This window comes from Pogona vitticeps, chromosome 6 (assembly GCF_051106095.1).
Source record: "Pogona vitticeps strain Pit_001003342236 chromosome 6, PviZW2.1, whole genome shotgun sequence".
Lineage (NCBI taxonomy): Eukaryota > Metazoa > Chordata > Lepidosauria > Squamata > Agamidae > Pogona > Pogona vitticeps.
Window position 1 is genome coordinate 87,018,720 of NC_135788.1, and position 15,336 is coordinate 87,034,055.

At 41.5% G+C, this 15,336-nt stretch overlaps 1 protein-coding gene across 1 annotated transcript in view; it reads left to right on the top strand.

The window, feature by feature from the left end:
* C1QL1 (complement C1q like 1) overlaps nucleotides 1-13,503 on the top strand; it is a 48,628-nt gene extending 35,125 nt beyond the window's left edge. The window contains exon 2 of the mRNA XM_073004128.2: nucleotides 11,879-13,503. Coding sequence (XP_072860229.1) covers nucleotides 11,879-12,058 — 180 coding nt within the window. The 3' untranslated portion in view covers nucleotides 12,059-13,503. The remainder of the gene's footprint in view (nucleotides 1-11,878) is intronic.
* The last annotated feature ends 1,833 nt before the right edge of the window (nucleotides 13,504-15,336 follow it).

Genomic DNA, 15,336 nt, shown 5'->3' on the forward strand with positions numbered 1-15,336 from the left:
CTTCACTGGACAATGAGGTATTTCCCCCATTGGAACGCATTAACTGGTTTTTAATGCATCCCAATGGGTTTTTTACTTTTGCTTGATGACAATTTCGCTTTACACCGATTTTAACGGAATGAATTATCGTTGTCAAGTGGGGCACCACTGTATACGTATCCCCAGTCTTGGCACACCTTCATTGGCACCCTGTTAGTTTCGCAGCCCAATTCAAGGTTTTGGTCATGACCTATAGAGTCATTAATGGTTTAGGCCCTCCATACTTGAACTTCTCACCCACAAAATAACTACCCATCTCGCTCACTCCTTGCAATCATAGATATTAAGAATTGTAAGACCCAAGGAGGCCAAAGGAGCTAGTACCACCTGGCTCCTTCCCTCTGGAATAAAATTCCTACAGATGTTTGCCAGGAACCATCCCTCTGAATTTTTTGAAAGCTCATCAAAACCTTAAAGCTACCTTCTACTAGTGTGGAACTACTGACTTGAGGGGTTTAAATGTGTTTTAACTTGTGTAATTCTATTTAATGGTAGGTCTATTGGTTTAGCTAACAACATCATTTTTATTGTACTTCTTGTAGACTGTAGAGTTTTTATTGTATAATATTATTGTATATTGTGAACCTCCCAGAGAATGTTTGCACTAATGGGGTGGTACAAAAGTGTAAACAAACAAGCAAACAAACAGTTACTAATCTTGACTACTATATCCAATATTGAGAGGCAATAGGCTCCTTAATACCAACTGCTGGGTGACTGAAGTGAGAGCATGATGTTGCACTTAAGTCCTGCCTGTGGGTTTCCCAAAAGTTGTCTGGGCCTGATCTACAAAGTGTGCTCCTTATATACCACCCTATAGTGCTTAAAGTACCCTTTGGGAGGTTTACAAGTTAATTTTGCAGGCTACATAGTATACAAAGATATTCTCTTAGTAGTGTAATGCTTTCAGAGCTTGGAAAAGTGACATTTTTAGACTTTTGGGAACTGTAATCCAAAAAAGTATTTCCCCTTCCCTATGGGCATAAGTCTGAGTTTTTGGTACCAAATACCAAGTCCGACTCACTATTAAAAATAAGCTTTTTTTTCCCTGGAGAAAAGGAAGGTGTGGGTGAATTCTGAGTTGCAAGTCAAGTCCAAGTCATTGGGGGGGCAGGGAATAGCCTCAAGTCAAATCTGAGCAGAGTCACTGGTGTGACTTAAGTCCGACTTGACAGCGGGTCCTGTGACTTGAATCCCCATCCCTGCTGGGCTCTCTTACAGTCACCAACCTAGATAAAAAAATTACTGATCCTACATCCAAGAAGTATTACCATTAAACAGATTAAAAAGTTAATCACCATGCAATTTATAATTTAGAATATCTCTTTCACTTTTTAAAAAACTGCTTATTTTCCCTTTTCAAAAGGCATAGAGACGCCCCCCTGAAATTATTTTTTCCATGCCCTTTAGCTCACTTGCATGTTGCATGATGTTTCCCAGCTAATTGTCCTGATGCTATTCTCTCTCAGGATTAAGCTCCCCCTGACAAACCTGCATTTAGAACACTCTGGGAATCAGCTGTGATACTGGGGGCTGTTAAGTCAGTTGTGTATTTTATAACCCTTATTATATGGAGTGGCCTATGCACGCATGCACACATGCACGCATGCACGCATGCACGCATGCGCGCATGCACGCACACATACATACATACATACATACATACATACATACATACATACATACATACATACATACATACATACATACATACATACATACATACATACATACATACATAGGGTATCAAGTTGCTTTTTGGATCACCACTTCTCCTTTTCTTTCAGGTTGGATCCCAAACATTTTGCTGAGGCAGAATAGCAAATGACATCCCATCCACTCACCCAAGTCAAAATGCATAATATCTATGCCAGCCAAGCTGGCAATTCCTAGTAGTTAAATAAAAATTTTAAACAGCTCAGCATTTTCTGCTTTTCCATAAGGTTAGAAAGCTGCTCCCTAAGACAACCACTCTGCCTAATGGTAAGGCCGATTCTGCTTCCCTTCAGCTCCCCCAAAAGGAGTCTTCTTCCTGCCTGCCTCTACATCTTTCTCCTCTTCCACTTCCTTGCTCTTTCCTTGCAAGGATTCTGACTCCAGGCATCCCAGAATCTGCCTGTCTGCCTACAACTAATCTAAGGCTGTTGCATTTCTTCCAAATGCTACAAAGGAGTACAGTGAAAAAAAGAAGGGAAGGAAGGAGTCAAAGGGAAGAGAAGGAAAAGCAAACAGATGCAATCCCTTTGCCTAGCTGGACTGTGGTCTATAAAGTGTTAATTCGGAAGGAAGCCAAGTCCTTTGTTTTCAGCTGGGAAGGGGTAAGGATTTGCCAGCAGGAAATCCATTAATTTTACTTTATTTTTGAGATTATTTTTCACTGGGCGCCCACAGTACAGTGTGAATAACCTCACAGCTGCTACATGGCGGTTCGCAGCATATGCTGGTGCTATAAAGACACGCGAATAAGGCACATAGCTGGTGCTATGAAAACACTATGTCTCCCCTAATTATAATACTGTGCCTTGTTGAGTGGCCCTTAAATTCATTCTAAACCCTAAAGCTACCACAGAGCAGCAACAATTGCATGAGGAAGACCAACAAATGGACACACTAGAAAAGGAAAAATCTTCAGTGTAGATCAGAGCCAGCGCTGGCATATGGCCTCAGGCAGCAGATGTTTGGGTCAGCAATAGAAATCCTTTGGTAGTTATTTCTGAGTCCATGACTACTCCCTTTGATCAGAGGACAAAAGGTACATGTACCACACATCCTGTCCTTCCTTTTAAATGAAGAACAGAAACAAATGAGATGGTAGTTTGGCAGGTAGAAGCAGAGCTGCCCTAAAACATCGAGGATATTTGATTATGCTTTGCAGTTTCACAAGTTACAAGTTCATTGAGTTTGTTTGGTAATTGATTATTGGGGTGGTGGTGGTGGTAATTACCAGGTTTTATTTAAGTGTTGATTGTGCAAACACAGCAGCAAACAGGAGCAGAGGTCTCCAAACTTTTCAGCAGGATGGCCAGATCATATGTGCTTCACATTTTTGAGGGCCAAAGGAAGTGTGCATATATATGCACGTGCATGCACTCCCACCACCCACACTCCTGCACACACTCCTGCCTGCATCTATGCACACACCTGCGCGCACTCCTACCTGCACATCTGCCTGCACTCCTGCCTGCCCATACTCCCGCCCGGATGTACTCTCACCCACCCTCCCACCTGCATGCGCACACCTGCCAGCCCGCCTGTCCACCAGGCCGGATAAAAAGGCAAGGCAGGCCAGATGTGACCTGCGGGTCATAGTTTGGAGACCCCTGCTCTAGAGCCATAATGTTTTTGTCATCTTCTGCTTATGAAAGTTCTATTTTACCTGCTTATGTATTTTACTTGTTTTTGCCCTGATTTGCTATAGTTAGGGATCATGAAGGATGCCAATCTTCTTTGCCAATATTATACTGGGTTTCTATTTCAGCTTCTTTATGTAGAGCAATGTAGGGGACCTCATCCTGTCCTTTGCTTATGGTAACAAAATATCTTCTGCTTCCAGATTCTAGGTGGGCTAGTATCCCCAGTAGCATCTGCTGGGTGTACATTTATTTCAATTCTTTGCCACCTGGAATCCAGATTATGTTTACATTTATTACTGACTAGGAGGGAAAGCCTTAAGTCTTCCTTTAGTCCTCAGATCCAGCGCTGGATGTCGATGAACCTGTATGTAGCAACCTGTGCATTACAGTGAAGTTGTCACACGAAAACTCCCAGGTGAAGGTGTTTGAGGCTTTAATTTCCTTCAGATGAGACAGTCTGGAAAACTGGGAATGTTGCATAATACTTGCATTGCCAATATACAAGTGGAGCCGGGGTGGAGACAAGCATTCTGTTTTCATAGGGATCCTAGCCATTTGCACTCCATCAGATTTCTGAGAACAACTGCCATCACTTCTTCCAAAGTTTAGTGCGGTCACCAAGGGCATTTATCTCCACTTGTTAAGGAGCTGCCTTGTCACACCACATGAGCCCGTTATAATGTTATGAGCCCTCCAGTTTAGCTAGCTTTAGCTAAATTCTCTGTAAATTTTACTCTACATTTGAAACTGCAAACTGAACCTCATTCTGCCTATGAGAGGATTCATCATTACGATACTGGATTCTAGTACAGTACTGGCAAGAAAACAAGAATTCGAAACTCCTATGCTGGCTTGTATAGCTCAGTGGTTCTAGGTATCTGACTGCACTGCCAGAGGTTGGGAGTTCGATTCCCCAATGTGCCTCCTGAAAGAATAGCCAGCCTGTGTGGTCATGGGCAAGTTTCATAATCCCAGGGTGTCCCCAGAAGAAAGGACTGATAAACTCCTCCTGAGTATTCTCTATCTAGCAAACACTGAAAAGTATTGCCATAAGTCAGAATTAACTTGATGGCATATGATTATGATTTCTGTTTTATAGAAATAGAAAAAGGGGGAAATAGAAAAAGCAGTATCCTTAACAACAGCTTCAAGAATGGCATTTGCATTTTGCAGATGAAGAGCCAGGATCCAAATGTACAGGGTCCATACTTTTGGCTGCCTTCCTTCAGCTGTAGGCCACATGGTTGGTGGATTTCCTGAGTTGTAATCTTCAGGTGTAACTTTTCAAAGCTCTGTCTCTGCTGTCACTGTTTCAGAACTAAGCCTCAGTCCCAGCTGTCGTTTTACCTACATCTCCATCACCATCCAGATTCTGACCCCAGAAACACTGATCCAGTCTGCTGTCGAAAGGTGAAGAAACCCTACAACTAGAACCAAAACCCATTTCCCTGATGCATGCACACGCCTTGGAAGAAATAGCAACACCAGGAGGCCAGCTCTGGAGCAGCAATTTATCTTCACTAGTTAGAGGATAATGTCATAACAGGCTCATGTGCTGTGACAAGGCAGCTCCTTAACGAGTGGAGATAAATGGCCTCAGTGACAGTGCCGAACTGCTGTTCGCTGCCATGGGCGTTTAACTAGCAAGTGCATTGCAGACAGGCAGAAAGGCAGAAAGGGAGGGGTTGTTATAATGGAAAATAAAGGAACAGCACTGGATGCATGGAGAATGTCTGGATTAGCACCATGTCAGCATTCAAGAGTCTCGTAATGAGGAGTCTCAGCCCAGCCTATTTTAAAATATTGCTTTAAAAAAAATAGTAGAGACTTGTAGCTGAAGATTTAACAGGCAGTTTTGAATCCACATCTACTTCATCTCACTACATTGTCAACGGATGCTGCAACTGCCCTCAAATGCAGCTGCCAGGAAAGGGGAACATGTAGTCCTTGGATGATGTTGGACTGCAACTCTCATCAGCATTAGCCACCATGGCCATTCAAAAGACATAATGGTTGTTGTCTATAGAGCACCTAGGCCTCATCTGAAGCTTTCTCCCACCTTCTTCCTGGCCTCAATTACCTTTTGCTCTTGCCCTGTATTCTTACAACATGCCACGTCACTCCTTTCCCTACGGACTAAGATCTCTCTCACACACACACCTCATTGATTTTCTCTGCAATGGGGATAAACAATACAGGGTCCAATCTTTACATTACAGAAAGCTTGTCATTAGAATAAGTGTTCCATTAACGTGATTCAGACAGATTTCTACCGTTGAGCAGTCATACTTGCAAATGAAGCATGGGCTTACCTCTTAGTGACCAACCATAAAACAAAGTGTTCTAATGTGCAAACTGCAGGAGGTGTGTAGAACTCTTACTGAGAGAATCAGATGTTCTCGAAAAGTATTGAATTCCCTCTTCTAACTGCAGGTCATTTATAAGGTGAAAATTGACCCTGGGCGCCAAATTATGATACATAATCATACCAATTTTCAATCACTAGGCCCCAGACTAAGAGAACTAGATGTTGTTGTTTGGGGCAGAATCTTACACAATTTCTAACAATTCAAAAAATAAAAGTAAGACATTAATTCATTTGTTACTAACCTGGTTTTCAGCCATACCCATAGAGAAGATCTCCTTCTTTTCCCATCCCTTGTCATGTTTTCCATTATTACAGTGAGGTGTCTAAAGTGGCTCTACTCATGAGTATGAACCCTCTGGTTCTTTCTCACATGGCAAACCTATAGGTGAGAAGGAATCTCTTATCTTCAGACATGTTGCTCTGCACATGGTGAAAGTGATCATGGAAAGGAGAGGAGCTAGTTGTTCCTTTTGTGTTTCTGAGGACCAGTGAAGTAACAGCTGAATGGAACTGAAGAATTTTGTACCATAATTTATTTGTGGGCTGTAGCCGACATATTCAGGTGCACAGAATGTTGTAGATGTGTACAGATCCATTTTCAGACACCAGTCCAGTCACTTCTGGAATGTAGTCTAGGCTACACTCAGTGTGTGTGACTAAGGGGGCTACTGTACACAAAAACTTAAGCAAAATATAATATCTTGATCTTTAAGTGTCCCAAATGTTGTTTTTGCTAGAACAGACTATCACAGCTATCAGTGTGGAATGTCCTATAGCTCATTTTCTTCCCCATCATCTGACAGATAAAGAATCTTACAGATTAAAGGCAGGATGTTGGGTCCTACAGAGCTGCATTGGATGGGTGGGCTTGACTCATCCCCAGATGGCTCTGAAAAGGAAAAAAACTATTATGTTTGCACCTCGAATGGATGTCTTGGTTTTCTTTCAAGTTGAACAAAATCTGACTCTGATATATTTTTCTTTTCCTTCCTGGCCTTCCCCAATCTTTTTGTTTGTTGTTTCCAGCTCCAATCACACACCACCTGGCTCCCTGTTTTGAGTCACCTGAAACTTTTCTGTTCTGCAGCCACCCGGCATTCTTTGCTGGCAGTGCCGTAGCATCCAGATTGTGTAGTCTGGGTGTGTAAGAAGGCTTAAGAGATGAACAAGTCTGTCTTTTGAAAGGGCCGGAGGTGGCCATGCTAGAAGGCCATTGCCTTAGCTTTGTATTTAGTGTAGCCAAGTGAAGAACAGACACATACCAGTCATGGAAGTTTTCTTCTTCTACGCACTGAAATGAGCTGGAATCTCACAACAAACCTGTTGTGTGGCTCTCCAAATATTTAGATAACCTAGCAAGTTAATATATGAAGCTGTGCTCAATACAGGATCCACCTACCTTGACTAACAGCAGCTCTTCAAAGCAGAGTGCTTCTCCCAAAATAACACTAGTCATGTGTTTGAGGATGATGGGAGGTATAATCTAATATCTCCAGAATGTGCCTATTTGTGAAAGGCTGATCGAAATGGTTATATTGAGAGGCTGAGCTGGGGAACCTTCTGTATGTAAGTCACATGCTCTTTTAGTCCACCTAAATCCGATGTTAGAAATTAAGCTGTTTTTGGATTAAAATGGCAAGAAGACCCCAACTGCATGGCCACTGATGCTGTTGGCTAAGGTGTTTTTTTTGTGAATTACAGTCGAAAATAAGTAACTTCCTCTAAGCTATGGTCATAGTCCAACTTGCCTTCTGCAGTATATGGACTATGGGTGAGTGGGAGGTATGATCATACTTGGGGTGGGGGGGTGGGAGTCAAGTGTGTGGGAAGAGGCATGCTTTGCAGGCTTGTCCAGATAATGAATCCCTCTTCCCTGAGGCTTGGAAGTATTCTGCCATCCAATAAGTCTGCCTCAACAGAAAACACAAAGTCCTAATTAAGAGAGCTCTTGAGATATAAATTGATCACAGGGTTCTCGGTCCCTGAGTGGCAAAGCTGCTTGCTTCCTCGCTGTCTAACACCCACCAGGAAACCAGAGCTGGAGATAAGTGTGTAAGAGCAGAAATCTCCTTTCGACACAGAAGAAGCTGCACTCTCTAGTCACACCCAAAAAGGCGTGGGAGCACGGCAGCTAACAGAAAATGTGGCACATGGAGATTTGAGAAAGAAAAGCAGCCCTGGAGTCCAGCTGTGTCATCCTCAGAAAAAGAGCAAACAACTTCTTTCTATTGAAGCCACCTTCTGCAGAAATTGGAACTCGGGAAGCGGTACTTTTTGGAACTACAGGTCTCAGAACTATTGGCTGTGGGATTATGGAGATTGTAATCCAAAATAATAATAATAATAATAATAATAATAATAATAATAATAATAATAATAATAATAATAATAATAATAATAATAATAATAATAATAATAATAATAATAATAATAATAATAATAATAATAATAATAATAATAATAACGTTCCTGACCTCTGATGGAAATCTAGAAATATGAAGGAAGACACAGAGTCAGCTTAATCCAGCCCGCCCTGTGACAGTTTAGCCACAGCCAGAGTTTTACAGACGGGACCAAACTACCATTTTTTATGTTTTTTTAAATTAATTATTCATTTAATATATACACCGCCCCGCAAGTGCAATGCACTATTCTGGGTGGTTCACAGCATGACAAAATAGATCAAACACAAGAACAATAGGATTATAAATAAGCAATCACAACAAAAAAAGTAAAACAAACATTTGGTGTGGGTTTTTTTTTAAAGTTCATTTTCTTTCTGTTTTATAAAGAAATTTGCAAATGTTGGTAATTTTCCATCAGGAACAAATTGAACAAAATTCTCACCTGTTGGTATGGATCAGGTCCAATAGGCACAGTTATTCTCAAGCATAGAGCAGGCTGTCTTCTACCTGTCAGTCATTAGACCGTTAAAGATGAGGGCCCAGTCATAAAGAAGTAACAATTGTAACTCACCATCATCAATACAGTATTGTGATGCTGATAAGGATTCAGGCTTGAACTCTAAATTGGAGCTTGAAAACTACAATTTTCATTAATATAACACACATACATGGAAAAGTTTGATTTGTGGAACAGAAGCAAAATAAGGCCAAATGCCTGCTGCTTAAGTTTATAAGTTTTCTCAGCATGAGGCAGCTCATAAACCTTGATGAGGAGGCACCTCACTCCCAGATTTTGGGGGAGGCAATTCATCGGGCCAGTCATGGGCTGCCCTTCCTTCCCCACTAGACCTCAACCTCTGGGATAGGAAATCAAAGAGCAATTCTGAAATTGACTTCAATCTCACTTTTCTATGAAACAGAAAGAACACACTCTTCAGTCCAGTTTTTGGGCTTAAGAAGATAGGCCTACCTGTGCATGAGTAACAAGTGCTGAGGTTCACTCTAGTGAGGGATGACTAATTATCTCATCACCTTGAAATTAATTGGGCTTTCAGGGGGGACACACTAAACACTCACACTAGGCAGTACTCATGTAAGCCGCCCCGAGTAGACTTTGTCTAGAGGGGCAGGGTATAAGTTCAATAAAGTAAAGTATTGAACCTACATTTTTTGGGCTCTGAAGCGTGAACTGTTATGGGAGGCCCTTTGCAAACATCGAGGTCTGGGTAAGCACTGTTACCTTCTTTAATGGGATTGTTCCATGACAGGTCACCATATTTTTTTTAAAAAGTGAATGAAAGTCATTGGGGGGGGGTACCTCTGGGATTAGGGCCCCTGAAGCTTAAGCTTCATTAGTTTCATAGTAGATTTGTGCCTGCTTCTAGGAGATATTTGAATGTTTACTGTGAACATTCAGAGACCCTCTTGAGCTGATAGGCCTTCACTTCTCCACTCCCAAGTGTCTTAGGCTGGGAAACAGCATAATAGGCAGAATTTAGAAAATGTCTCACCTATAGCTCATAGAACTCTTCTGTTGGCCAGAATCCAACTAGTGGCCATACAAGCTGGGAGATTCTGGAAGTTTTAGTTTTAAAAAAATCTTCCAAATACTACCATTAATGGGCTCCCACAATCACACAGAAGAGATCAGATGGTCAGGGCTAAGTGAGTCTACTAATTTATTTATTTATTTATTTATTTATTTATTTATTTATTTATTTATTTATTTATTTATTTATTTATTTATTTATTTATTTATTTATTTATTTATTTATTTAATTTATATGCCGCCCACTCTACCCAGAGGTCTCTGGGCGGCTTAAAACAATTAACATTCAATACAATAAAAGATAAAATGGTTCAAATACAATTAAAATACAATTAAAATACAATTAAAATTGCCATCAGGACCCACAGTTGATGTTATTTCAATTAAAAGCCTTCTGGAACTTCTAATGTGTGTTAGAAAATAAATGGCAGTACCTCCTGGCCCTATTTACTTTTCCATTTTTGGAAGCATAGACATTGTGTTTGGAGGGGGAGGTAAGGGGAAATACCACATTATCTTCCTCCTTTTTCATGAGGAGGCTCGTGCATATGCCCCACAAAGCAGACTGGGTAGGAGGCAGCGCTATTTGTTCTAGGCTGATTACAGCTCAGCAGATGAACCCTCAGTAGTAAGTGAGACACTGAGCATTGTTTCTGCTAAGGACAAGGCAGAAGATGACAGTGTGAAAGCTTTTTGTGGGGTGGAGCAGATAGAAGACAGGCTGGAGGGACTAGCAACAAGGTCAGGTTACATGCTCTCTTTTTAAACTGCTCTCCCTTTCAACATTTGTATCTCAGATGTAAAAGCGAGACCAGAATCAGCAGTTATGTAGGACCCAGTGCAGAACTTGCTTGTCTCCTGTTTCTTGATGAACTGTTAGTTGTAGTTCTGTCTTCTAACCCTCAACAGAGTTGGCCCTGTAGAGCAGAATATTGGGGGGGGGGGCAGCTTTTTGGTCTGCTACCAAAGTGATGCTCAGTGTGAGAACCATGGTTTTCCTTGTACTTAACAGTCTCTGGTTAAATATCGCATACCTACTGCCTCATGCGAGCAGCTGACCTCTTGACACACTGAATGAAGTATCAAGGAGTGTTGATTGCTTCCAAGGCTTGGGAATCTTTAGAAATGCCATGCTCTCCCTGGCCTACACACCCACTGAAAAATGCATTCTGAGATGTTGTGACCAGCCTGTCCCTAAATAGATTCCTTGATGTATTTATTACCAGTGAAATGTCTATCTCACAGATGCTACAGTATAGAGATGCAGAGTGCTAACAGATTCTAGAAGTGTGTGGTACACAGCAGTTTTCAGAGAAGTATCCATTTTAGTCTGTTCCCACAAAAACAGAAAAGAAAAAGGCATAATAAAAAGCATTTTCCTTATTTCTCTCTTTTTTTGGACACACAGCAAATGTATTCTTACATTCAGTGCACACGCATGTGTATATATACACATATAACACATATCACAACAGGATTCCTTTCAATGGAGACCAGACCACATGGTCTCAAGGTATCAGAAAGACTTGGGATTCTACACAAATCCTTCTTAACAGAAGCCAGCAAGCCAGTGAACATGGTCCACATGGCAGCATTTTGAGTCTGATTTCTGGAGGACTGAATGGCAACCATTCACTTCAATGGAAGAAAAGGAAGTGGTGCAAGGGCTCCACTTGTGTTGAGGCTAATTGCTGGATGAGGTTGCTCTGGAAAGTAGCAAAGAACGCACTGGCACATATTGGCTGCAGTACTGACATTGAGCTCTGGATAAAGTAGTGATTTTAAGCCTCTGGCTAACAAAATGATTCTCCACACTTGCTCACTGCAAAATGGAAATTAAAGTGGTCTGCCTTTCAATGAAATTTAACAGGAAACATGCAACAGAGGGTACAAGATTTTTATAATGTGTCCCTTCCACACTCCTTCCCTGTGCACAGCTTAGAAAAGTTACTACCAGAAACCTTTCCAAAGTCCCCCAACCATTATGATCAACTGTTATACAGTACTTGCTTTGGGTTTAAAAACTGACTGTTTGACACTCCTGGTTAACTTCCATACCCCATCAATGTCATTAACTGTTGCACTTTTTCATGTCTGCATTTCCCCCCTTCCCACCTGTCTTCCTTTCTTGCCAACCTACTTTTGCCCTTTCCCCCCTCCCTAGGTGCGAGCCAGCGCCATTGCACAAGATGCGGATCAGAACTATGACTACGCTAGCAACAGCGTCATTCTACACCTGGATGCTGGCGATGAGGTCTTCATCAAGCTGGATGGGGGCAAAGCCCACGGAGGCAATAACAACAAATACAGCACCTTTTCAGGCTTCATCATCTACTCAGACTGAGGGCTGTGTAACTGCATTATTTCCCAGTCCTCCCGGATTTCTATACCAGTCAGCATTACCTGGGGAATCCACTTCTACCATCCTCTTTGTGCACAGCCAGTTTCCCCCATCAAGGTGCAGAATGAAGTGGTTGCGTCTCTCTTGCTCTTCCCCTAGGGGGCACTGTGGAGGAACACTAGGCAATTCAAGCCATTCACCATTCAGCATTCCCATTTCCTTTCCCTCCCTGCATTTCCAGAGCATCACCAGTCCTTTTGGGAAAGGAGGCCAAAGGAAGCAAAGATCTTTACTGAATGACTTGGGGTGGAGCCTGGGTGTGATCCGTTTTGCTGGCCATTCTCACACACATTTCTTTTCTCTATCTCATAGGGTTGTTTAGTCTCAGGCTCAAACCAGAAGCACATATTCGAAGTCCTGCCCTCAAGTCTCCATGGTTAACTTTCTAATTTGGACTTGAGTACTGCAGATAAGTTGAAAGCTCTGTTTATGCGTGTCTGTGCCTGCTGCACACATGCACACACATGGATGGTTAAAATTTTAAATGTGTAAAAACAGAAGCGTGAAATTAATATTTAAACTTTAAAGTTTTAAAAATGTCAGTAAATGACATCTCCCAAATTTAGAATTGATGTGAAATATTAATTTGGACTCCTCTTTCCTCCATGAGATTGTTTCAGAAGTTGCTCCGTGCCGTAAAACTGAGCTAGAGAATAGTTATTGTTAATGTAATTTCTTTAAACCAAGATGAACAGCAAAGCAACAACCCCTTAATTATCTTGTGGTTCTCTTCCTTATTTTCTACCTGCTCCAAACTCAGACTGCAACTCGGGTCCCACACTCCCCCCCCCCCCGTACACCCACAATGAACACAAGGACAAAACCTTCCAGCTGTTAATCAGCTGCAAAGCACACTGATTAAGCTTCACCACAATTTTTTAAAAAAGAGTTCCACCTCCTCATTGTGGGCCCAAATCATGCTGGCCAAAGGTGTTCTATGTCCCAATTATCCACTCCTTGCCCAAACAACCTTCATGGTGCACACATACAAACCCATCCAATATAAATCATGTTTAACGCTTTCCCCAGTAAGAGGAGCTGGGTGGTTTTCAGTGCTCATGTCAATCATTCCATTATGTATATATGTACAGTACATGTGAATATTCTCCAGATAAGTCTTATGATATAAATGCTATATCCATATCATTAGCAGGGGCGGATTTTTATGACACTTCACATTTTCTCTGCAACCTACACTTGAACCCATAAGCAAATTCAAACATGTTTGTGAGTAATCGGGCTTTCTCACCAGATTAATCATAAATATGTTCAAACCCACCCATAAGCTCAAACATAGGTTGCAGAAAAAATATGACATGTCATAGCAATCCTCCCCCTACATCTCATTAAAGGAGGCAATGGCACAAAATGTTCTCCATGTCACCCCACTGTGCCCAGTCTTGCCACATCCTTGGTGTGTGGGTTAATCTCCCACCTTTTTTTCCCTATCTTAACTTGGCATCCAGGTGCTGGGTTTCCAAAGGGAGATATGTGGACTGGGTTGAAGGATTTTTTTAAACTGATGTTCAATCAAAACTCCATGATCTTAATAAGAGCTGTGATATTCTTTGAGTCTCTGTCTCTTCTTCTATGGGTCAGTTCCCTCTTGGCTTTGGTTTCTTCCCAGAAAGAGGCTTCGGATAATGGAATCCATCCAAGTCTTATCCCATCTCTGCTCCATAAAGATTGTGAAGACTAGCAATGGGAAACAGGGCTATACCCCTGTTTTTAAGACACAAACTAGAGACATTCTCCTGGCTGAATCTAATTTGTGACAATGGTCTTTGCAAATGTCTTCATTCTGATTATGGGTTAGTTGTCATTTGGGGGTGAAAGTGATCACTGAGGACTCTTCCAGATGAAGAGTAACTGGTTCATCACCTATGATATTTTTCCCACTGTAAGAGTTATCTTATTATTTCCAGTGATAGAATCCATTATTTCCAGTATCAAAATATTTCCTCCTGAAGGCGCAGGCTTTGTCTACACAGGTTCTTTTGAAGCAGGCTGCTGCGGGCTAAAAAGGTGTGATCTTCACAGCCAAATGGTATATCAGAGCTTAAGCAACCTTATTTAGTCCACCTCCTTCTGGTTGGAATTTCGATATCATGATAGTTTAATAAGCAAGCTAATTCAGGATATTGGCAAATTGAATGCCTCCTCTGCTCCTCGGCAGAGGGGTAGGGGAAGTGAAAAAAAAAATTAGACTGTAGTAGGCCATTGTGGATGTGCTGCAGAACTGTTTTAAAAATATTTTTTCTTTGTCTTGTCTTAAAGGTTCAGTCCAGAAACTGTCCACTGCCAAGGAGCAGAAGGAGTGTTCAATTTGCCAGCACTGTATTCTGAAGTTACTCATTTATTTCCACTTCATGATACTGGAAATTCCAACCAGAAGGAACCTTGACACTCACTTTTGGCCCAGCGATTCCCACACCAGAGTGATCCTACCTGCACCAAAAAAGTAGAATCCCCTTGATAGGGACTTGGAAAGTTGTGGGTAGGAACGCTCTGGAGACAAATTGGTTTGTTCCAGCAATTACATTGTGTAATCATTGGAAAAAAGAGTGAACCAACCCATCCTGCAGCAGACCAAACAGTGGGCTAAATGCCCATCTGATTGCACCCATAATTTATTTCTATTTCAAGTTATTTGGAGGGAATGCAGTTTATCATGAAGGTGCTCTTCACTATGTTCCATTAAGTTCATTTCTTCACTTACAGCACAAGAAACATTCTATTGGCACAGGAAACACACACAATCATACACATACTCACACCCAACTCCAGGAGAGAATTTCTGCTGGGATATTATTTTTCCACCTTTTTAAAAAAGTATTTCTATTTCCTCTTTGGAGAGAAACCATTTTCTCAGAGCTTATTTTGAATGTCGAGTATGAACAATAAGTCCTGCACTCCTTTGGGACAAACATGAAGGAACTGGGAAAGGGGGGGCTGTACAACATTTCTCCCATTTGGAAGAGCCCTGGGCCAATTGTTCTCATGGTGTTATGTGGTAAAAGCAGCCTGGCATGTACAGTCACCATGAATAGGGAGAATATTTTAGATAAAACAAAATAAGGCTGGTAAAATGGGAAATGGAACAAAAATAAAAACAGATTTGTGAATCCCTAAGCCCACGGCAGCTGGTTTGCTTTGTCAGGTAATGAATTATAAGGCTTAAGGGCCAGGATCCTATTGAGTGTCTATTAAGCAACAAAAAA